Source organism: Molothrus ater, chromosome 5 (genome assembly GCF_012460135.2).
Source record: "Molothrus ater isolate BHLD 08-10-18 breed brown headed cowbird chromosome 5, BPBGC_Mater_1.1, whole genome shotgun sequence".
NCBI lineage: Eukaryota > Metazoa > Chordata > Aves > Passeriformes > Icteridae > Molothrus > Molothrus ater.
This window is the reverse complement of record NC_050482.2, coordinates 53,177,665-53,203,045: the sequence shown is the minus strand read 5'-3', so window position 1 is coordinate 53,203,045 and position 25,381 is coordinate 53,177,665. Positions and strand designations below refer to the sequence as shown.

The 25,381-nt window shown below is 41.3% G+C and overlaps 1 protein-coding gene across 4 annotated transcripts; it reads left to right on the top strand.

The window, feature by feature from the left end:
• Positions 1–9,880: 9,880 nt before the first annotated feature.
• Positions 9,881–25,200, top strand: TMEM263 (transmembrane protein 263). Of its 4 annotated transcripts, none has more exons than XM_036400780.2 (5): positions 9,881–9,970; positions 12,086–12,184; positions 13,471–13,532; positions 18,631–18,700; positions 22,493–25,200. In XM_036400780.2, the coding sequence occupies exons 4-5, from the start codon at positions 18,637–18,639 to the stop codon at positions 22,777–22,779; spliced, it is 351 nt and encodes a 116-aa protein (XP_036256673.1). In that variant the 5' UTR covers positions 9,881–9,970; positions 12,086–12,184; positions 13,471–13,532; positions 18,631–18,636; the 3' UTR covers positions 22,780–25,200. The 4 variants fall into 4 exon arrangements, with proteins under 4 accessions (XP_036256673.1, XP_036256675.1, XP_036256676.1 ...); XM_036400783.2 differs by lacking the exon at positions 9,881–9,970 and adding an exon at positions 10,514–10,531; XM_036400781.2 differs by lacking the exon at positions 9,881–9,970 and adding an exon at positions 10,534–10,584.
• Positions 25,201–25,381: the final 181 nt, after the last annotated feature.

Below are 25,381 nucleotides of genomic sequence, written 5' to 3'. Positions count from 1 at the left end.
ATTTATCACACATGAGAATGTAGTGTACTTTTACTGTTCCTTCTTGCTCTTTTACTCATACTGGAGTTTTCCAAATATGATGCTCTCAAAGACTAAATCCTTAGCTGGTAGAAAATGGGATCATGCAGCTTATTCCCTCTGCAGCGCTGATTTGCGCTGGCTGCAGATCAGTCCTGTTGTATTACCTAGGCATAGAGTTGCTTTAATTCTTTATTCTTGCTTGATTTCAATTTCAAAAATAAAACTGTGTTACAAAGTACATGTTTACAAGTGAGTCAAAACCCATTACATGGAAGCTATTTAACTGTAAGCAGGTTAGATCAGCTTTCTTATAACAACATCTTCTGATATTGGTGTTTCTTTCTTGTTCAGGCTTAAAATTTCACTTGCGAAATCTCCTTGTATTCCTTTGAACTCCCCTGGGAGATTAAAAAAAAACCCTCCAGTTAACACTCCCTCATTTCATTTTTAAAGGTCATGCTTAGAGCTGGCAGTTGTTATAGGAGCTGTCCTCTGTAAAGAAAAGTCTTAACTAGCCAGGCACAGACTTAACCTCAACATGGAAAAACTAACATTGTCACTAGGATATGGAGAAACCATGGTGAAGAGCTAGCAACAGCCAGACCACGGCAGAATGAGCAGTCGGCATCTGCTCGGTGGGCCTTTATCATGCAGTGTTGTATGTACGATTCAAAATGCACAGGACGATTGTTGAAATGATGTAGACAAATTGACTCAAATTAGTTTAGCATGGGCCATGCAAAGTTTAAGCTTGTTGAGCCCAGACACATAGCAACAGCTCCGCGAGGCCTTGCACTCACGGCGCAGGCACACAACTCGCGGCGTTTGTTTTGTGCCTGCCTGCCTCTTTTCTTTCCATTTTGCCTGGCTTTAGACGATCTTGGCAGAAGCAAACCCTGCTGAAGACTACACTAGCACTGATAATTTTATAGAAGTACTTGTGAGCTTTAATGTCATTTTATACTTCCTTAATCTTTTGACTGTTACTTAATGACAAACAAATCCCCAAAGAAGTGGGGAGGTGGGGGGAAGATTAAAAGGATTTTGAGAATGTATTCTCTGCTTTCAGTCAAACTGTCCCAAATCCTGCCAACACAATTCTCCAGTGCCCTATGACACTCCTCCCCAGACCACCAGGAGTGAGTTTCTTATTGTATTTACAGTAATCTAATTACAACAGTTCTTCAATTCAAAGCCAGCTTTGGTATACAGACTTTAGCAAGAACTCTCCTCTAGTGCAGATTGCAAACTTTAATCTTTTAAACTAACATAGAACACCCCTTTCCTCCCCCAAAAAATTCTGAAATGCCTGTGTAAGCTACTAAGATGTATTCCCCTTCCCACACCCGCCAACACTTTGCTCATCTTTTTGTTAAGTTTCTTTTGTGCCAATTTACTGCCGAAGGTAATAATTGAGTTCTTGAGAGATAATATTCTGCAAGGTTATAAAATGATGATAAAAGCAGGTCACCTGCCAGAAAATTCCTTTTAAAAAAGATATTTCTCTAAATATGTGTAGTTACCTTAATTTTTTTAATATCTCTCTGTTCTTTGTAGTTAAAGAGGCAGCTATGTAGAAAAAATATAGACTGAACATTTTACTTTAAATAGTTTCGGCTTCAAATTGTCAATACTCAAAGTCACTTGATGCAAATCTTAAAGCTGATTAGCTTTATTTAGAAGAAACAGAGGACAAAAGTAGATGGAATTTGTACCTAATAAAAATGTCAAGAAATGAAGACAAAAAAGATTGTTTTATATAAAGCAAAATACAAAACAAAAGTACATCCGCAATGAATTAGCAAATCTGGACATTCTTAGTGTGCCACTGCAGCCATCTAGGTCTATACACGAGTATTGCACTGTTCACTTTCAGTTCCATCACAGGTTTTCCACTTAGGGATTTTACAGTAACACTGAGTTTACCAAGACACATCTTTGGCGAGTTTGAGGCAGCTTTTCTCTTTTTCCTGTCTGGCATTTGACTTTGTGAGTTGTGCAGTCTAACCTGGAGCTCGCTAAGGTTAATGAAATCTTCAGTCCCCAAAAGATTAGAAATAATTTTGGTCTCCCTCATTACTGTGTTCTTTTGAAGATGTACAGAGGGCAAAAATAACATGTTCTCATATTACATTTATGAGTGTTTCAAATACTCAGTTTGTCCTTTGGAATCTGTCTGGTTTCTGTGAGATCTATCAATCTTTTTGCTTTCTAGTATATTATCTGCAGGCCTTGACATATCAAAATTGTTTTAATATTTAATTCCTTTTGTTGCGATTCATTGCTCTGCAAGTGGAAATCAGCTGGCCAGTCAAACCTCAGCTATTTCCTACTGTTTTCTGTGAATGTTGAAAAACGAGAAACACAATAGTATCTTTTCTGGTCTCACATTCACTCTTGAAAAACTACTTCTAAAGCATCCTTGTACTGTTGTCCTCCAAGCAAACTGTCCATGGCAATGCTCAATAAATGATGCACTTTTAAAATCTTTGGATTTCTATATACTCTGCTTAATCCAAAGAACTAAGAATAATGAAGTGCCTTAGAAAAGTTCTTATGAAAGAGCAAGAAAGAGCAACTGCATGAAAATCTCCCAGCTTCCATCAAAGTGTCTTGCAAATGACAGATTGTACGTAGTAGTAGTTAATTTCTGTGAGATCTAACTTCAATTTCAATCTCCAAGATAATAGATCTAATCCTCACAGTCCACTAATTTATGAGGTTAGACAATGTACAGGAAATATTCTGACCCTTATAAAAACAAAGCTCCTTACCAGTTTAGGAGATATTCTCGTGTGAGAGACTCAGGCTCCTCCAATGAAAGAAAAATGTTGCGTTGCTGCAATAGGAAGTGTGAACAGGGATCCCAAAGTGTATGGATGCCATCTGCTGGCACTAAAGAATATGACCCTCCATTCACCTGGAAGATGGATGAGGAGGGTCAGATTTCATTTTTCATATTGTCCTGAGCCACTCACGTTATTCCATATCTAAACTCACGTCAATAGAAGAAGAATTAAATTGAGATTATATAAGCTCTCCTTTAATAGGTATCTCTGTGCTTCAGCATTACATTTTTCTAATGTTTTGCATCATCAGGGCTTGGTGATTTAGGAATAAAAGGCATTTCTGCTTGCAGTTTTGCTGAGTATCATGTTTAGATGTACTAGTCCTTATGTAAGTTTATTAGACCATTGTTTCACATGTAGTGCTGCATGGAAAGGGTTTTGCCAGCAAAGCCAGGTTTAGCCCAGGAAGTTCATCTCTCTGGGTTTGTGACCTTTATTGCAGCAGTGCAAGGCACAACCTTTCCAAATTTGACAGAGACCTCCAAACTCACAGGACCTAAAAAATACCAAATATTAAATGAGTTTAGCTTGCCCTTGCATGCCTTCTACCTCTAAGCTGTTAAGATTTACAGGCAACTCATTTTCTCTTTCCATAGCAATACTCCAAACACTGTAAGATGTCAGTGTGGACGAACAGTTGGCATGGGAACCTTCCCAAAGAGGAAGGTGTGTGAATTAATCTGTAAGAAATGGAACTGATTTAGGCAGTTTTGCCTAGAAATGCTAAGGTGAATTCAGAGGGTGTGATTGTAGTTTATAATCAGAATTATCATGTTGCCATTTCATAATCAACAAGTAGTCAGAGCATTCCTTTCTACATGCTTGATTAATTTTTTTGGATCTATGCATGAAGAAGGGGCACCAGCTCCATCATACTCCCCATAATGCACAGTGGATATGATACATTATATTTTTTCCAAGGACTATCTGTTCTTGTGAGCCTTTCCTCATTCCACAGTTTTTCTTAAAAAGATGTTTCTCTTTCTTTCTTTTTTTCTCTAGGCACTTCATGTTGTTAGAGAGGACCTGAAGCCAAGAAAGCTGAGACTGCTGTCGTTATTTAGTGCCCAAACTCTAAAACAGGGTCAGTGCTAACAGTATAGCTAATGATGGGAAGTGGTTAATGAGGGGTCAGCAAAGGGATATGACTAATGAAGGGAAAAGGACTGTAGAACTGCAAAGTCACTGAGTGCAGTGCATGGCAGATAAAAACTTTCCAAGTCCTTGTAACCCCAAGCCCACAACCATGTTTTTTCCCTCCCACTCCTCATCCTCCTAGCACAGCAAGAATTACCAAATCACCCATGGCAGGACCTGGCAAAGCTGCAGCTCCCACTGCTGGAGTTCAGGCTGACTGCACACACACACCTCTGACACCCAGACTCTCCCTGCTCCACAGGGAGCTCAACAGAGAGTTGTACTGGAAAGTCCCCTAAGCAAGGACAACAATCTCATCATTTCTTTCCCCCCAAAAAAGGTGTTCTGTGTCTTCTACAGACTGTTAACTGCATTACAGGAGTGAGTACAGTACAGTGCTTTAAAATTCTGAAAGAAATTCTACTGCCATCACCATCATTGGTATTATTTTTATTATTTTCTTAAATAGGAAAAAGAATTAAAGGAAGTATAGGGTTTGATTTGGAAAATCAGGAGAAAGAAGAAAACTACACTCCACATAGAGAAAGGTTCAAAACCATTGTGCAGAATTTAATCTAGTTGTGTATGGGATTGTATTTGATGAAGTTCAGAGGCTTGAGTCTGGGGTTTGTGAAATCACATGGTTTCCTTTACTTTTGAATGTTTCTTTCATCCAATACGCCAACTGTCAGTATGGTTGGGCAGAGATCAGGCAGAGCATTAGAAAGCTGTGTCATCAAGTATTCACTCCTTAACAGTATCAATAGGATCTTACTTTGTTATTTGAAGTAGATGACTTGTAGTTCAAAATAGACTTGAAGGTACTTTTTATGAGTGTTCCCACACCTGTTTTACAATTTTCTGTTTCATATTTGTCTTTACGTTTGTAGGAATAAACACAGTAACAGCAAAAAGAATCTCTGGTATGCCACTACTGTGATATGCCCGACTTGAGAGCCAGTGGCAAGCTGTTGGCTCTCCTGATTAGGAGCTGGCAGTGATCAGACCATTTACTGGACCTAAAGACATCATGAATTGGTTTATTCTTATGCTGCCATCTCTGAAAGGTACCGAGAGTACCTGAAAGCTGTTGGTCATCTCTAACCCAATAATTAAATAGCCGTAACAAAGTCTGGAGGTCCCTCCTGATTTTCCAAATCCTTGTGTGTTTCATCAGTCCACTGCAAAGAACAAGGAAGCAGAGCAGGGAGTTGAATGTCTAATTAAATGGGTGGAAGGCATCCACTCAGCTCTGCAGAGACCTCTTGGGAGAGAAAAGCAAGGAAAGAGGTGCTCAGTGCCTTCACATGCCTGGGTTTTATCTTTGCTTTGTTTGTAACCTCAAAAACATGGAAGGACTTCTTGCTGTGTAGATCTGTAAATCTGATAATGTTTTATTTCATAACAAAAATGGAGACATGGTAGAGATAAACCTGAGGAGTGACTTCATGCTAAGCACAAAGTGTTATTTTAAATGTCAACCTCTTGGGGAAGGTTCCCATGCCAACTATTTTCTTTGGAGGTTATGCTGTGAAAGTGGGTGAACACACACCCAACTCATAACTCACTCAACCTTCTACCTGCATAAAACAGAGCAAAAAAGCTTATGAAAACACAATAGCAAGAAGAGTACACAGCTGGGAAACAGCAAGAAGGACATTTTATTTAAAATTTAGTAAAAACCCAAAATGTCACAAGAGTTGCTGCTCTTCTATGCAGCATACCACACCTAGGAGATTAAACAGCAATACTGTAATTTGTACCTATTTATTCAAGGCAGGGATCTGACCTTTCCAGGCTCATTTGTTTCAGCAAACTTTGCTCATGCTACTCATGACTGCTCATATTCATAAGGCTTGTAAGATTAGAACATCAAATAATTGCTGATAATATGAAGACAGTGTGACAGAAGGAACAATAGTGTTTCTTATTATGTGATTATCTTTCTTTTTTCTTTAAAGCTCTGAGAAACCACTTCAATTACTTTGATCATTTTCCCATCAAAAGTAAATTTTTTTAATTGGCCACTGCACTTCTCCAGATATGAAGCTTTTTTTGTGATCTCTGCAAATCTCAACAAATACATCAAACCAGGTACTGTAGTTCTACTAAATTATATCATTGTAATTTTTTTGTTCAGGGTTTGTAAATGTCCACCCAATCATTTTCTCAGTCGTATGGAAAAAATGCCACCCTGCAGGTTGAGCAACAGATCCAGACTGCTTCAGGGTGGGTGGCTTCAGTCTTGTCCCTTGACCCCAAAAGGACACCGTGACCTGACCTATAAAATGAGGATAATTAAATCTATTCATTTTTATAAACACTAGTGCAAGACACGGTTGAATTGCACAAATTTAAAATCTTAGTTAAACTGAGGCAGAGTGCCAAGTAATCACAATGCACACACACTAGTTGAAACCAACTCTTTAATAGTCCTGCTGCTGGAACCAGTTTCCTAATGGCTCAGTAATGAGCTGACTACAATCACAAAACCATGCTTCTTGATAATTTTTTTAAAATATGTAATTATAACGTGATAATGTCTTGAACTTGTGTGTGCACAGGTGACAAAAAAGATACCTCCAAACACTTAACGGCCCAGGACTTAAAATCTCTTATTTTTTATTCACAATTTGTATTAGTATAACTCTGTTACAAAAAGGAAGGAGGATACTCTAGCTTTTTGTTGGTAGCTGGCAGTGTTGGGGTACTTCAGTATGTTTGATCTCTGTTACTGGCTGATCCCTCAGCCAGAAATAGTGTGCAACCAACTCACTTCTCTGAGTTCCTTCCCTTGCATGCTATGGTCAACCAGAACTAGCAGACAGTTTCCTTTCCTGTGAGACAAGATGCGTCTGCAGATGAGGCATCATGCTTAACCAAGCACGTTGGTTCATATGTCTTCATATGCAATGAAGACATTTTATATGGTTGAGTGGGGTATGCTGCTCTTTCATCCCTGCCTGGTTTTGTCAGTAGTAAATCAGCCAACAGCCTCACTACCAACAAATGTTGGATATTAAACTCCCTCCTTCCTTCCAGCACACTATTAACCTAGGTTATCTACTCAGGGAACACATTTTTAAGCCCCATGGTAGATTTATATTTGGAATTTGCAAAAGTACAGTCCTTGCCTAATTCCTCTCCATTACACCACCGGCATGGATCTGCAATGGAGAGGTGTTGACATCCATGGCATACAAGTTAGGAGATGGCATCCAGTAAGGTCTATCTCTGGCCTTGGCTGCTCCACTTCGGAATCTTTAGAAATGGATCAAATGTAACAGCACATCTCACAAGCTTTCCTATTGCCTTCCCCATTCAGGCCTGCTGCTGAGCAAACAGTTCAGCTGGAGTTTGTTGCCAGCCATATGCCTTATAGACTTCACCAGACACATACCAGACACAGACCCCACAGCTCTGCCTTCCTGTTCTTCTGTTGCCTACCAACAACAGGAAAATGGAACTGCAAGGCAGAGGAATTCAGGAGATACTAATAACATTTTAAATTAAGTTCTGTACCGAGAGAGAAGGACATTTTTTAGGGCTCTTTCCTAGGTCTACATCGAATCCAACACAGTAAAACTCCAACTCTGGCTGTAGTTCCCCACAGCTACTGCAGCAGAAGCAACCACAATCCTCACAAAAGAATACAAAATGTATGTATTTTGACCTTCCTTCAATTATTTTCTGCATCTATAATCATAGTGCATTCACAGACAAAATGTAAAAACCTATAATCTAAATGACGGAACCACTCCTCCACAAGGGAAGACAGAATGTTACAATTTTTCCATTTTAAAATTGTTAAGAAGGTAATTACATGCTATTTCCAGTGAAAGCATGTTATTTATTTCTCAGAATGATTCAATAATACTTAAGAAGTCTTTTCTGAATATACCAACAGACCATTTTTGAGCCTGTTTATAAATGAAATATTAAATGAGACCAAAAATAGTCACAATGCCAACACCTCTGCAAGCAAAACCTTTCCCTCAGCTTCAACGTTGGCTAGCAAAGTAACAGGCACGCTGCTCATTTGTTTTCTGTTGTCTGCAGAGATGTCAGCCTGATGTTATTTCAGTTATTACACCTGTCAGTGAGGCTCTTCTCCCTGTAGCTGTGGCTTTACAAGGAAGGTGGCTCTTTCTGTTGGCTCAGCAAAACATTCGACTGACCCAAGTCCTGTGCTATCCTAAGTCTTCCAGTGTTTGAAAAGAAGGGTTGTTAATCCCTGTGATGCCTTTTGTTTTCAGTTACTGGGAGGCAAAACATTCTTTGGTGCCTCGTGCTGTGAAGTTTATGGGTGATTACCTCTATTGCAAAAAAAAAATACTCAAGCAGCAGCTCTTTCTGCTGCCAAGAGAAGCTCCAGGCCTTGCATTTGGAGCAGAGCATCACATGTATAGAAAGCACCATGTACAGCTGGGCCTTAGGGCCAGGGATGAATAGTAGCTATAAGAAAATATCCTTATCTCAAAGACCAAAAAGATGTCAACAGTTGCAGGTGTCATCTGTTAGAACCAGGCAGGTAAACACTAAATAGTAAACACTCTCTACAAACACTGAGCTCAGAGAGTTGAAGCCTCCCAGATGGAAATCAAGATCCCAGAGTAGAACTCCTGTGTGTCTGTGTAGTATTATTTCCAAAGAACATGACTGATCCATGCGCTCTGTATGTTTCCCATATCCTGACAGAACCCATGGTGTGCTCCCTACCACGGGTACCAGACACCCTCAGTTTTTCACTTGGAAAAACCCTCAGTTTTTCACTTGGATTCTCCCACATTGATGCTTTCACCCATTCACATCCAAAACAGAGAAAATGGATGTTACTCATTAAGCAGGTCAGGAATGCCAGGTCCCTGTGATCAGCAAACCCCTCTGAGCCAATGCAGCATTGCTCTGATAGATCACGTTGATGCACAAATGAAGGAGGAAGCAGAGGTAGTATTTTGTCTATGTAACTTTTCTAAACTCGTGAAGCATTCAGTAAGGTATTTAGTATTCCTGTGCTGCTGAAAGCAGTTCTGTTTCTAAACTCAAAGTACCTGTGACTTTCCTCTCTTCCTTGGCCATCCTTGTCTAACAAACTTGAAAGTCACTGTTCTTCCCCAGGGATCCTTAGAGATGTACATGGAGAGGTCTCAAAGAAGGGGGTGAGCATCAGAAAACCCATCTTTCCCCAGCTATCCCCACTGGTGCAGTTACCTATAAAGCCATGATTACCACACATTTATTCTCTACAGGTGCCATGTAAGAAGTTCAGCTCACTCAATTAGTAGCTGGGATGAAGGGTGCAATACAAATATTGCTTAACATAAACCCGGATCCTTAGGATTAGTGTCGTGGCTCCCCAAGATGCCGCTGGCACTGGACTGGGTGCAGCTTCGTGTCAGACTTCTGTAGCCTCCCCGTCGTGCCAACAGCACGGGCAGGGTGCCCCAAGGGGTCATCTCTTCACCAGGACCCCTCTGCCGAGATGCTCCCCAGCCCAACAGAGCGCCACAAGCCAATCAATCTCCTGCACGCCGAAGCATCTCGGTCAGCTACAGCAACGCCGGCTACCCGTCCCTCCTCTCCTCAGCCCTGCCCCTACCCCACATCTTCCTCCACCTCGGTGCCCGGCCCCGGGGCAAGAAGGTGCCCCCGACCCCGCGGCGTCCACGGGGGCCGGGCCGGGCCTGCGCAGGCCCTCGGGGGGCGCGGCCCCCCTGAGGGAGGGCACGGGCGGCGGCGCAGGAGGAGGCGGGGGCCGGCGGGTCCCGGCACCCCCGGGGCGGGCAGGGGGCGGGAGCGGCGGCGCCCCCCGGCCGCGGAGGGGCCGCGCCGGGCGCTGGGGCGGGGTCTGCGGGCGCCGGCAGGGCGGGCGGCGGCGGGCGCCACGTCGGCAGCGGGGACAGGCGGAGGAGTAAAGTCTGAGCCGAGCCCGGGCGGGCCGCGAGAGCTGTGAGCGCCGTGCGGTGAGTGAGTGAGTGAGTGAGTGAGTGAGTGAGTGAGTGAGTGAGTGAGTGAGTGAGTGAGTGAGTGAGTGAGTGAGTGAGTGAGTGAGTGAGTGAGTGAGTGAGTGAGTGATGGATGGATGGATGGATGGATGGATGGATGGATGGATGGATGGATGGATGGATGAGCGAGCGGCTGCCATCCCCCGGCCCCGCCGCCAGCCGGGCAACCCCGGAGCGCCCTCCCTGCCTCCCCGTGGATGAAGGGGAACTTCCAGGGAAGGAGGCGGGAGAGCACCCGGCGCGCCCTGGCGGAGCCGCTGGCGGGAGAGGCAGGTCAGGGATGCGGAGCCGCCGCCGCCTGCCCCCGGCGCGGGCACAGCCCGGCCGCCTTTGTGCTTCCTGCCGCGGCTCCGCGGGGCGGGAGGGCCGGGCCGGGCGTAGCGGCTCCGCCGCGGCCTTGGCTGCCACGTCAGTGCCGCCGCCCTGCGCCGAGATGCCGGCAGTGCCCGCGCCGGCCCGGCCGGGGTTATGGGCGGGGGTCGCTGCCGGGCCGCTTCCGCAGCTCCGCCGGGCGCGCAGGTAGTTGCGAGGGGAGGAAGCGGCGGGGACTGCGGGGCTTCGGCCGCCAGAGGGTAAGGGGGGGGGCGGCTCCTGGGTGCGGGACCGAGGGCAGGGGGGCTGCACTGCCCTGCCGCTACCACCCTCTCTGGGCCGGGCGCCCATGGAGGAGCGGTCCCCGCACCTGGGAGGGAGGGAGGGAGGGCAGCGGAAGGAGCCGTACTCGCCTCGGCCTGGCTCCTGGATGGTCTTGTTCTCCCTCGAGAATTTTTCCGACCCAGTAGAAACTTTCTTTCGGGTTTTCTTCTTTTTAAACTTTGCAGTGTTCAGATGTTTGCTGTAGTAACGTCCTCTTTGTTTCATCTATGTCTCTCGAGTCCAGCTTGATGGAGTAGCATATGAAGAGGTTTTTTGTGAACTGTTTGGTACTGGCTTAGCTTTCCATATTAACCTAGCCTAGGCGTTTATGTGGTGTGGCCTGAAGATCAAGGCAAGTAGATTTAGCCATATGCCTGGTTCTGGGCATTGTATGAACTGCAGGTACTGCCTCTAGATGCAATTAAATGCTTCCTTCTGCTCATTGAATTGGGGTGAAAATGAGAACTCTGAATCTGGATGTCCCTCCATAAGGAATGTAAATATCAAGTACATGTAGCATGTTTCAGTGTTTCCACTGTGTTGCTTCAGGCAGGATGCCTCTGTATAACTGGAGGGGTCCATACAAGATTGCTTAATTTAATATGTAGGTACTGGTTTGTATGCACATCAGTTTTAAGACTGCTCAGTAAATATTACCCAGCATATCATGTAAAGCTTTCTGTTAAACTGTGGCTAAGTATTCAGAGAAGTTAGTATTGCCTCCTCAGTGTAGAAATGGACAGCGCTGCACAAGTGCAAACTGAAAAGTGGTCCTTGTCCAGCAAGTGGCCAGGTCTAAATGTCAGGTAGGAGCCAACAGAAAGGTGGTGGATGCTAGGGAAAAGACTATTTTATTAGCAGAGGTAGCAAGGAAGTTCAGAAGCTGCTTTACCACTGGCTGTTAGGCACAGTCCAGTTTTGTCTTTGAGGGTCTTCTGGAAAAGGAGATCCAAGACTGATCTGGAGCTCAGGCTTTAGGAAAGTGTTAAAAGAAATGGGGAAGGCTCTTCTGAAAACTGAGCTAGGAGGAGGCAGAGGATGATAGAACTGGTAAAATGGAGTTTTCATGGTCTTTCTGAAGCTGTGCCTTGCACCTTACTGGAATTTACCATGTACTTCTTAGGAACCAATTTTGGAGAACTAGAAAAGGGGAATTCTGGTTTGTGCCACCTTTGATTTTATATCTTGTAAATCATTCCATCAGAGAAAACTTGATTGCCAACATCAGGTGTTCTGTAGAGCCTCTTCTGGACCCTGATCTATATTTTGGTTGACAGTGATGGAAGAACGGTGCATTCTCCATCCAGGGTAGATATGCTATAGTAATGTCCTGGGCAGAGTTAAGGGTTTTTTTTCCAGGGGATACTATACCGCTCTCTTGCTTTTAATTGTGGTGTGTTTGGTTTTTAATACAGATATGTTGCATTACCTTTCCAGCTGTGTTCAGTTCCCTGCATACTGTGAGCCTGTTATGTACATTACTTACAGCAACTTCTTTTGGAGGAAGCTGTAGCCCGTCCTGCTGTAGGCTTGGAAGTAAGTTGTGGCTCACGCCTGGAAGCTTCTGATCAACTTCTTGTGGTCTTTACTTGAAAATGCAGTCTCTTTTTCATAGCACGTTTGCTTTCAAGCTTGTCTTGCTTTGTATATAAATCTGAATTTTGAAACTTGAGTTTTAAACTGAAGGCTTCTTGAAATACTAGCTGTGCTCTTGGTTTTTACCTACATGTTTTCTACATGCCTGGATTTGTTTTTGTACTTTAGTGCTGTTAGCACTGCTGATTCTTGCTAAGCTCAGCCAACTCTTTCCCTTGCAGTAACAGACTGAAACAGACATTTCCATCCTAGGAGTAAGGCAGTGAAGCTGATAGTGAGGGGTTGCTTGTGCAGCTTGGAGCTGAAGAGCAGCCATAGGTGGGATTACCTTTTTTTGGCTTCATGATTATTTCCTTGTTTAATTTGGAGAGTAGAAACTGTTGCTCTTCCAAAAATTTAATTCTTAAACTACCATACCTAAAAATATATTTTTTTCCATGTTCGTGAAATACATCAGGTTCATTCAGAAATCTGCTGCAGCTGCTGAAAGAGGTACAGAAGAGCTGTTCATGTGGCAAGGGTTGTTTGTTTTCCATCAGCTCTGTAGCCAGGCTTTCTACCTGCACAGCTGGTAGCCAGAAGGAAGAGAACTTCTTTTGTGGTGGAACAAGACAGGGCAATGGGTTTGTTTGCAGCTCTGTCAGGTGGAAGTTCCAGCACTGGCTGCTGCAGCCGTCCGGAGCAGCATTAAGCTGCCAGCTGAAATTGGTCCCATCCTTGGGTCATTTCATTGCTACCCACAAATATCTGAGTAGTGGCATTGAAACAAGTTTTCACAGGCTGCTGCTTGGGCCAGGTTTGCTGTGCTGAGACAGAAGGGCTTTTTGTCTCTAAAGTCAGACACCAAGAGCATTGGCTGAAACTTGGGAAGTTACACACATCTGTAATGATTAGAGCCCACTTCTCAATGGAAGGCTAAAATTTCACACAAAATACTGTCCAAGAACTGCAGGCTCATTAAGGAGCATTTGTGTCTTAACGTGGATTATTGTGCCTCATAGCAATCCTCATGGCAGCACATGGAGCAAGTAAAATTATCTTCATTACCCAGGAAGAATTGGTGTCTTGGTGACAAATCTCTAAAAATGTGGCATCTTAATGCTCTACCAAGTGTGCTTCTTCCATACTGTGGGGATTTGTATTCCTAATTCCTGCTCTACACCCATGGCAGGTATGTGACAATCACTGTTCCATAAGATGTCATTAACGTTCTTCCTTTCTTATAGGTGTATGCAGAATACTTTTGTGGAAACAACTAACTAGTAATCTCCACAAAGAAATATATTTGGTGAGTAAGTTTTATTTCAATCAGCTTTGATGTGAATGTACTTGTGGCTATGCCATTACTTCTAGAGCTTCTTGGCGCTTTCATTCAGGATCTTAAACACTGTTAATGTTACAAATAGCTCTTGAATTAAAATCCTTCTTTTGAACAATTTCTTTTTCTTTTTTTTTTTTTTTTTTTTTTAGCCACAGTGTAAAACATTTAAGCTTTCTATGTATTTCATATCCTGACAGTATGGAAGTGTTTCCTTTCAAATCAGTTGAGTGACTTTGATCTTTATTTTTAAATTTTTTTTGTATGAAGGCTACAATTTATTTTAATAGATTGTTAAGAAAGATGAGAAATTATCCCATATCTCTTGAATGAATAGACAATAGACAGAATCTTCATAAGCACACAGGGAAAAAAACCCAAGAAGTAGTTGAAGTAGTTTGCATTTATCTCTGTTCTAAGATCTGGGTTTGCCTCCACTTCTTGGCATGACAAAACACAGATGAGGAAGGAAACTGGAGTGTGCCAATGATATGATAGATTTCGGCTTCATGAATGTCCGTATGAGTTTTTCTGGGCCTCATGGAGATCCTGCCTCATTCCATGTCATCATTCAATGAACATGTTAAATGAAGCTGGAGGCTTTTCTGCAGTGACACAAGTGAATTTGGCATCACAGGAAGAAAATGCAGAAGAAAGATCTCTTTGCTTGCTTTCTTCTTCCCTTTTTCTTTGGCCAGTCTTAGTGTACTTTGAAGAAGATTCTGAAAACTTATGAGAAGAGTTCCAAAGTTCAAGTTTCTGATAAATCTTTGCCTTGTTGCGTACATCTGCAGTACTGGTAATCATTGTAACTAATGATTCAGTGCATAGTGGGGACTTTGAATCAGCAGCTTTCAAGTTTCCAAAGTTCCTTAACCTATAGCATGTCTGAATGACTGACCTCTGCACAAAAGTCTTACACTTGCATCTCTAGGTTGCTGGTTTTGGTTTCAGCTGAGTTGTAATCTCTGTTGGGTCTCTTGAACTTTGCTTTCTCTTCTTCATGGGGACGCATCTTCAGGGGAAAGCTTGAACAGGACCTTCCCTTAGGATACACTGCAGTCTGGTGACCGGGGGACTTTTTTGATGCAAAGCAGGACATAAAAGCCTAGATCTTAATAGACAAAGGAGGCATTGAGTGCTTTTACCTCCATGGTATTATGTAAAATGTAGTGAGTGGTTTCCGTTTTTCTATCTCCAGTTTTTGAAGAAAAAAGTTGTATTCTTGCCCTTTTGCTCTGAAGACTGGATGAAGTAATCTGCCACTAAGCGGTTATTCCAGGCCTTTAACTCCAGTCAATAGGAATACTCATCTTAAGTCTCTGGAAGGGAGCCAGGTTTAAAACATGCTTCTGTGCATATCCTGTTCATCAGATATGCTGCACCGTGTTTAGTACACAGGATATTTTGCATCACTTTTCAGAGCCTTTCAAGTCTCCTGAGGTATTAAATTGGATACAAATATGCATAATGCAAACTGTAACGTAGATATTTGAAATTTTTCTGTAGAAGTCTTTTGTTGGATCTTGGTTTTGATTCTGTAGGATTCCCTGGAGAGCTTCTACAGAAAATCAAAAGGACATGAATTGTGCTTTGCAAGATCTTGTATGCAAAGTGATGTTTTGGGTCAGGCTGTGAAACTTTTTTGACAGTGATGTGATTCTGTTTTCACTTGCCCTGATATCATAGAACTGTGAATAAAACCTAGTACAGGCTGGTTGGGCACATCTCTGGCAGCATCAAAGAGTCATCAAGGTTGGAAGAGATTTTCAGGATCATCCAGTCCAGCCACTCACCTAGCATTCCTGGAGTGCTTCCGGGTACCTGTAAAACCACCCATCAAACAGTAGTTTTCAACTTTCTGATCTGCAAAGCCCTGAAGGCTCTCTTCTATGTAGAACAAATTCAGTCCTACCAACAATGACTTACTTGCCTTAGCTGCTGTTCTCAGGTGTGCATAGTTCTCCGTTGACTTCTGGGGCCTGATAGCAGCAGGTTGCCAGTGCCTGAAGAAAGACCACTGGGGTCTGTCTAGATGCAAGTGAGTGAAGCATGTCTATTCAACTTTTAAGGAAAAGCTTGGGATCAACAATTATGTGATCTTGAGGTTCTAGGAAAGGTAATGGGAAGGAATACCTAATCTTAACCGCTTTTTGTATATAGTGCTGTGATTTTATATGTGCTGCTATTTTTTTTTTCTACTGTACTTTTAAACTAGATTAAGAACTCTGCTGTGAAATTCCCCTGCCAATACATTGCTTTGCTCGTTTAGCTTTGCAGGAACTGAAACCAAATTTGACAGTCTAAACCAGATGGTTGAGAATTTTGAAAGCATCCCTTACCTGTCTTGTCTGCCAGTCTAACTCTTCCTGTTGGACAAATCTTATTTTAATTAAATACTGATATTATGTCATGTAAAACAGATTCTAGGGGTTTCATCTGGGCTGTATCTGCTGTTAGTGTCGCTGTGTTCAGTACATTCTTAATAGCAGAAAATACTAAACCTTGTGTGAAGTCTTGTGATGGTTTCTAGTGTTCTACCTATGTATGAAACTGGTACCTTACTCCAACTCCCCTCTAAACTTTTTGATAATCCCTGACAGTGCTTTCTTTGTCCTCTTAAGATTAAATAACTTTTCTGAATCTCTTATGTGGGATTGTTGACAGAAACATTTTGAAGCTCAAACAAGCAATTTCATCTGGTGTTCTTTTAGGAGTTACATGCTGTCTAGATACAAATAAATTCATGGAGGTAGTTCTTATTATTATAAATTATAAAAAATAATTTACCTCTGGCTTTACTAATTTGTCTCAGGTCTGTTAAAACTGTTTTGATCACTTTTTCATTCCTTTGTTTGAATTAAGACTTGCTAGGTTCTGGCTTTTATTTTACTCTTTAGGACTTTGCCTAAGGCAATGGTTAAACTCTTTCCACATTGGTGGTAATAATCCTCACGACTGAAATGGCCAAATGTTAATTAGGAACATAGTTGCTTCATCTTGATAGAGATATCTTGATTGAATAATGTCAGGCCTGTCAGTTTCTTCTGTCTGTCCTTTCTTACAGTGCTTTATATTATTTCAAGTTGGAAAAAAGCAACAAACCTACATGGAACTTCACATAGTGAGGATGAATATTGTATTTCTTTCAGCTTGCATCTTTTCTCAGAACCTTATTGTCCTCAGTTGCTCCCTGTGATTGGTCACATTCTTTTTTTTTTTAAATTTTCTTCCTCTTATTTGTGATTAAATAAAATAACAAGAATAACAAGGAGTTCTATAATTTATACTTTTTTAAATTGTCTTTTAGCCCTCATGTGTTTTCCATCCTGATATGTTGTCACTCTACAACTTCCTCATGAGTGGAAGCAGGGGGGCAGACACTGATCTCTTCCCTCTGGTGACCAGTGACAGGATCCAAGGGAATGGCATAAAGCTGTTTAAGGGAAGTTTAGGGTGGATATTAGGAAAAGGCTTCCCCAGACTGTGGTTGGATACTGGAACAGCTGTCCAGGCAAGCGGTCACAGCACGAGCCTGACAGAGCTCAAGAAGTGTTTGAACAATGCTCTCAGGTACATGGTGTGATTCTTGGGGCTGTCCTGTGCAGGGCCAGGAGTTGGACTTCAGTGATCCTTGTGGTTTCCTCTCAGCTTGGGATATCATATGATCCTTTCCTATTTCTTAGCTGACATGTTTGCATTTCTGGCTTTTGAGTGGCACTTGTTCAGCATTTCCATCAAACTGGCCATCCTGGTAGTAGGTATTTTTGCTTGCTTTCCTGTTCAGCTTCTTGTGTTTTCTGAGCCCTGAACTGATACCCTTAGTGCTGATTGGGAGGACTCTTTAATATTCAATTTAGGCTTGCTTCTCATCCAAAGGTCTATGATTTAGTATGTGGGTGCCAGTTTTTAGTGTGATGTTTTAACTTCATAATAATACTGTGAGGGTTTTAGCTCTTGTTTTCCAGATGAGTCTTCTCACCTGCTTCTGCCTCCACATTCCTTCTTCAGATCTCAGCCTCTGCTTTCTCACCCAGGGCATGTACAAAGAGATCTGGGCACAGCAAGAGAAGCGGGAATTATTTTTGTGGTGCTTGTTGACTCCTGGAAGAAATTAAATGATTTAAAGACTTATGCAGAGGGAAGGGAACTAAGAGGTCACTGGCAAAAAGAGAGAAGCATGCTGACTAGTGTAATGTGACTTGTTTTTCCTTTTTCTGACCTTGGTGCTTGCTGAGGAGGGAAAGCAAGATTAGCAGGAGGACTCAGGGGAGGAGGCAGGACTTAATATCAAGGCATGCTTTGGTGCGGGAGGAAAGCAGGAAGGAAACCTGGACTGGTTAGTACTTTCTTCCCTTCCAGAGAAAAAATTCTATAAGCAGAGCATCTGATTGAGCTTTCTGTTATGCTTCCTCTGTCAGGGACTGCTGCTCTAGAACTGCTCTAGGAAATAGCTTCTAATGTAAAGAAATCTTCCCTGAAATGTTTCCATGGGAGAGTTTGTATAGAGTTAAAACAGTTTAGGTCTGCTTCTATCACCACACCATTTATGCAGTTCCGTGTCAAGATAAATCGTGTGTTTCTGTTGCTGTGCTTCCATCTTGTTTTCATGGCATTTGTTCAAATTATGCTGCAAGGATTTGGTGTTTTTAAACAGCTTTCCAAGTACTAGCAGATCTCACAGGCATGCTGCTCTTGTTTCTATAGTGGCCATCTCCTTCCTCTATGGTCACTAGGCTTTTTTTTTTCAGTACTTAAACATAAGCTCTTGTATGGCAGTAGGTGTTTTGTTTTCCTACTTGTTGTCTTCCTGATTGCTTTTTGAGATGCACTTGGTGTGGTGTGGCAGCTCTCACCAAGCCTACTTTAAGTATTGAGCCTAGTTGAAGAATGCAAAAGCACAGTCTGATAATAAAAATAGGAGCAATTTGACAGGACCTGCTAGCTTGTCTAATAATGAAAAAGAAGTTATCTTTGTGGAACTTAATCTACTTGAATTTTGGATTAATGGATTACATTTATGCTTTGCCAGAGAAGATGAATAGCATGTGTGAATTTCTTTTTTTAGGCAATAATGAATCAAACAGACAAAAATCAACAGGAAGTCCCATCCAACATTCATGATGAACCACCAGAAGGTATGTATTAGTTTTCATGAAATGAAGTAAATCAATCAGTTCTCTCTAAAAATGGATCTGCAAGCTGAACACTTCAACTTTCTTTTACATAACAGTAAACAAACCAACCCTGGGATGAGATGGGCCTGGATTATTGTTCACTTCTGCATTATCCTGATTACAAAAAGGCCACTGAATATAACTGAGTAAACAACTGTACCTATAAATTATAGAGAAGATGGACAGTTACTGAAGGACTTAATTTGCAGATTAGTTTGCAGAAATATGACTTGATCTAATGGGCATTTATTTCTGCTATTCATTATGTGAGACATAAAGAGTCCAGCTTCATTTTTGGACACGTTGCTGTGTTCATAGTGCATGTGACTTTTATGCAAGAGGCATTAAAAAATACATAGAAGTTCATTACTGCTTCTGGAGACTGTTGTCCATCATACAATTAACAGTGGTTCCAACTGTTCACAATCTCACGGTTTCATAAAATCAAGCATGCACTTGACTTCGTTAATGCAGTGACATTGTAGTCTCCTGAACCAACTGAATATTAAATTGGTTATTAGATCTGCAGAGGAAATGCAGTTACAAATGAGCAGAGTTTCTTCTAAGCTGTGGACTGGCAGGATTGAGCAGAGTCCTGTTTGCATAATGTGACTGGAAATATACTAGATGAAAAGCCATTCTTGGCATGTAAAAAACCACGTTCTTATGTGTGTTCTGTCTGCTTTTGCTTTAAAACCAAATGTGTTGGATGTAGAGGTCGGTGAGTCATGAGTCCTATCAGTTCATTGCTCTTCAGTTTATAATGGCCCTTTAAAGTTCTGTTTGTTGGTCTGGGTTTTTTTTCACCTCAGCTTTTATATGTTGTATAACCAAACAATTTACTTCTTTGAACAACAGTATTATCCACTAACTGTAGCAGAAAGGATTGAAGTCGAGTAGCTCACTCTATTCTTAACAACTATTAGGCAAGAAACACAAGTAGAAGAAGATGAGAGGAAAGGGAAAAATAGGTTTTCATGGCACAGAAATTCTTCAGCTCTTTAATACTTGTTATAGTAGCATGGTGTGAGGACAAAAAGTCTTGCACTTTTGGTGTTAAGATCCCAGAAGCATTTCTGATAGCAAATGCCTGATTGGAAACTACACCTTAATGTGTTATCTTCAAGTCTGACTTTTAAGGCTGGGTTTTGTTTGCTTAGTTATTAGGGGCTTTTTTGCCTTAAAGGTTTAATTGTCTTTGATACATGTTAAACATCATATATAGAAAGTGAACAGTAGTCTGAAAAATAGAACCAATTCTTTATTGAATAGGGCAGTGAAGTAAGTGGGCATTTTTTTATCTTCCTAGAATATTCATTAGGTTTTCCAGATTCAGAGCATAACAGCAGAATTTGATGATCACTGGTTATTCCAAAGTTTTATTTAAAATCTATTAGCAGCTTAGACTTATTTTCTTCTGCACATTTTTTCTGTCAGTATGACAATAACTAGTTTGAATATGAAGTCTAAATAGATGGAGAAAGTTGGTGTAGTTAGAGGGAGTAGAATGAAGCACAGCTCATCTTAACATAAACTCCATCCTTGAAGAGGCTTTTTCCTTTTGGTTCTGATTCATCTGCACTCTTCAAGCCTTATGAGTTTAGTCAAAATACTGGAATACCCTTGGAAAACAACCCCATTTTGAATGTTGTGCAAGGCCTTATACATGATACACTTACACCATCATAGAAAGATGGCCAAATGTTGATGGAAGGACACCAGTTCAATGCTGGCAAAATCATCTTCCTGAACAGGCTGCCAAAATACTCCTTAGAGGAAAGGCTCAATTCCAAAACTAATTTGCAGTTTTTCTTAAAGATAGAAATAGTTCTGGTTTGTTCAAATCACGCTTAACAAGCTTGGTGCCCAAAGGCTTTAAAGAATGTGTAGAAGAAGCTTTTGTGCTCCTGCTTTTTATGAGTAGTGCTATTCTAATGCAATATTTTCTGCCTTGAGAGCAGAGCCAACCTTTGCAACCTACATTCATTCAAACTCTTGTTCATTCTTGGATTCCTTTCAGTGGGAAGCTGGCTGCAAGATGGCCTGGTGGAGCCAACTCCAGGATAGGGAACTTGTGTCATTTTCTCAGTACTCCATAAATCACAGAATATTCTGAGTTGGAAAGCACCCACAAGGATCATCAAGCCCAACTCTTAATGGAAGACCCATGTGATCAACCCACAACCTTAGTGTTATCAGCACCATGTCTACATGACTGAGCCAATCTCCTTAGATTTAGGCATGATCTGGTATTCTTTGGAAGCATACTTTTTAGAAAAAAGGAGACCAGGCATGTGTGTCCTATAACAGAAATCAACTGGCAATAAAACTCTGCAGTGCTGGGTGTTTGCTAGAGCTCATGGACGGTGCAAATAGAATGGAAATGGAATGTGCCAGCCATTACCAGAAGTTACTTATACACCATCACATTCTGTATTTACACCTGTGAAATAGAGTAGATGTCAATGGACTGGCTACCTGAAGTAAGGTAAAGATAAATACATAAAGGTTACATTTGTTTGTTTCTCTTATTATTTTTAAAGTTAGTTATGATGGATCATTTTTTGCTTACATCAGTTCTGATTCAGTGAAATCAGCTCTTAAAATTCAGTGGGATGAAACTTTATGCCTATTTCACCCTAATGATAGTGAACCAGTTAAGTGGAAGTGAAACAATTTCTGACCAAATTTGTTACAAGTTCTATTAGTCTGGTCACAAGAATCCTCTAGTGAATAAACCCTAGACATTGGATTTTATGGCAGACTCTGCATACTTCCTTCTGAGTGTGATGCTTTAAAGATTTTCTGTATGTAAATAGAAATTCTGATCTCTGTGTGTTTGTGTTGGCAGTGCATTTTTGCTACAGATGTCCATGTTGAAAGCTGCTGGCTTAGAATGAACCAGCAAGAGTATTACATGACTTTAAGTAAAAGGCTGTCATTTATGTTTTCAGTTTCCATTACCCTTTCTATAATCTATATCAATTTCTTAATTAAGAGACTAGTGTGAGCTGGAAGGACTTTCAGTATTTTCAACTCCTTTGGGTTTCACTATTCTGTATTCTTGTTTTCCTTTTTTGTCAACTTTGTAGAAAATTCTCTCATTTAGGTGGCACCTTTTGCTTGAGTTATTCCAGACACGCACATAGGAACTCTGACCTCTACAGTTTTTTAATGAATTCTGAGTCCTAGGTCAGTCCTGGCACCATCACAAACGTATTGGCAGTGCATGGAAAGTTGCTCACCCTAGTTTTCATCTTGTAGTAGATGAGTGCTGGGACGTGACTCTTGGAATCTGTGTTCTGGATGCAAGTTGTGGACAATGAGGGCACTGGAGACAGATCTGTTCAGCTGGTTCTCCTAAGGCATGTTGCAGTGGAAAGTGTGTTGGCAGGGCTGGACAGAGGTCTCCCGTGCCTCTAGAGCTGTTTTTTTCTTTCCTGCTACCTCCTAGAGTAGTTGTCCTCCTCCAAGCATGTTATTTCTGCTCCTGACTCCCTCACCTTTTCATTTCATGTCTGTTTATTCCCTAGCTCTGCCCACTGTGGTTCCACTTGCTCTTTTCTTGGTTTCCCTGTTGTTTGTTATTTGGAACTAGGTGTATGAGCATCCAAGAAAAGCAGCCTGCAAGGTAAGTATAGACTGTATGCAATGGCTGTTAGGCTAGAAAAGGAAATACTTTTGAGAAACACTTTTTTGAAAATGCTTTAATCCTGGTGCTGAGATTGATTTGCTTGTTGTTTCTTCCCTTAGGGTCACTCAAAGATCACCCACAGCAGCAGGCTGGCATGCTTTCTCGTGTGACTGGTGGCCTCTTCAGTGTCACAAAGGGAGCTGTTGGTGCCACAATTGGAGGTGTTGCTTGGATTGGAGGGAAGAGCTTGGAAATTACCAAAACAGCGGTCACATCTGTGCCTTCCGTGGGAGTGGGTCTAGTCAAAGGAAGTGTTTCTGCTGTAGCTGGAGGCGTTACAGCTGTAGGATCTGCTGTTGCAAGTAAAGTGCCTTTAACAGGAAAGAAAAAGGACAAGTCTGACTAAAACCAAAACTGAGACATACTCAATTCTCCAGAATATTGCATCAGCGGCATTAAAATCTGCTAAGATTGGGACCATGAGAAGCCATGTGTCTTAGACACTTAATCTTCTAATGAGTTGTGCAAGTAACTCAATTTCATCTGAAAAGGACAGGAGCATGGCTAGCACAGCGTATAAGGATTTTTTAGAGCCTAGATTGAAGCTTTGTATCTGGTGAAATGTTACACTTGATAACTATAGAAGTGAGTGTATCTGAAGGAATAATACATATTTGAATAGTCATTTACTGTACATCTTCTGCAGTTTTGGACTAAAATGTGAATGTAGAAATTCAGTAGTCTCTGTGATGCCATCGATACAAGATGAAAGTTATTGTTCTCAGTGGTTTCCACACTCTCCTGCTAAGTATCCTTCAGCTGTGTGAAAGCACTGTTGGACATACCCAGTCTTGGTTCTGAACCTGTACTTGCAGGCAGCCTGTAAACTATCCCTGACTGCATTCTGACAGTGAAGACTGGAGCAAAGAGACTGGAGGTGTGCAGAATTTGGAAATGAGAATGGGAGATAGAAGTGAAAAAGTTTAACAAATGTGGTAGAAAGGATCATAAAGAGTAAACTAACTTAATGCCTTATTAGAAGAAAATCTCTTTTTACTAGGTGAAGCTGTGTAAAGAACTGTCCTGTCGTTTCAGTGCAGTTTACAGAATGAGCTTTAGGCTCTTTATAAATTCTGATATCTGAAACTTTCTCAGTTTTTACTGAAAATGTGATTGCTTCATCTCAGGTGTATTTAATAATATGCATCTATCTCCTGCAAGTGAGAACTTGCTTCTAATAAAGTTCTTATAGACACTAGAAAAAAATGACAGCCTGTGGAAAATGGGCTGATGTTTGTGGTCATCTAACACAGCTGTCTAACTTGCTAGGAATTCTTGTGTAGCTGGAAACCACTGAAGAACTAGCAAAGCCGTTCTCTCAACTCCGTGATACACCAGGTTAGCTTTTTGCTCTGTTTAAGCAAATGCAAGGAAATTTTCACTACATTTCTTGTACTTTTCACCTTGATTTTTGAGTAAAATGCAATACATTTATTTAAAACAAACCAAAAACAGTAGATGAGGCCTTAAAAAAAAAGGCAACATGATTCAAGTAATTTGTATACTGACAGATTCCAAATGTTTACACCTCAAATGGGAACACCTGTACATCCTCTGCAGCGTGTGAGGCAAAATGCACTTGTAATGACACAGCATGAGGTTGCCTTAAAATAGAAACCATTTGTGATCTTTTATTTGTGTACTGATTTTAAAAATAAGTAATGTCTTTGGAAGCCCATGGGAGGTATCTGTTCATCATCGTGTGTATGCAGTATTTTCTAAAAACATTTGTTTCTATGGAGAACTTGTACACTTACCTTTTCAGTGGCTGTGGTTGCACTAGGTGGTTATATGGGGGGGACTTTTTAAAAATGAGAAAACTCAAAACATATCACTTGTCAAACTTATCCTCTGTTCATGGGTGTTGAAAGTACACCTTGTCTCAATTATGGTATTCTTGAGCAAAATGCAATACTTCTGTTGGGTGACTTGTAGTCACCCAATCTCTCTGAGCCGTTGGTACATCAACTGCACTCTGCAACAACTTTATCTTATATCAGAAATCGCATGTTGGAAGCATGATACTTGTAAGCATGGAACTTGGGGCAGTGGGGAGAGCAAAAACCCAAGAAATGACATCTGCTCCTTTGTTAGATACACCAGCTGCTTGGCTCTGATCTGCTGCAAGGGGGAAATGAGGTAAGTTGATGCAACAAATGGAAGACTTTAACTGATTTTTTATAGTCAAAAGGAAATTGTATAGAATATAGTATTGTTTAGAGGTACCAGTTAGCTCTAGAAATGAGCTAGTCTGGATATCAGAGGCAATTTTGCTGCAGCATATAATTTAGTATGGTCTGCTCCCCTGCAATTTCCAGTGTAGCAATATCCCCCAAGTGCTGCCACTAAACTCTTTTGGAGTCACCTGTTTGGAGCACAGTGATAATTTGTGACACTCAACCAAACTCTTCCTAATAGTTTTTCTGTAAATGGGAACGTTGAACTGGTCCTACCTGGTTTTTTATTAAATTCTTTAATTGTAAACTATGAAACCTGCAGCAAAACAAGTGTGCTCAGAGATAAGCAATGTTAGCTATGTAAGGAGTTGCCAACACTCCATTATATTTTGTTCTTAACATATCCTGTAGCTATTATTTTGAGTCTTGTAAACTGAAACTTTTACATGGCATATGGGTTTATTTTTCAAAGAGTTTTGTCCTGTAGCCTGTGTGTTTTCCATTCACTTATGAAACTTGCTTCATCTTAAAAACTTGTTCCCATTCTGTCCTGGCACCTGTGAAACATTAAATTGTTGCTGTTTCAGACATTTGAAAGCTTCCTTAATTTTGTGGAGAAAGGCATACTTAGGTATAAATCTTCCCATAGTATCATGCTCCAGAGTGTCTTCTATTTGTGTCTACTTAGCACCAACCAGTTCTTAACAAAATCTTTAGCTTCAGTGTGTAAGCTATGCACAGACACAGCACAAAATCCTTTGCACTAATTTT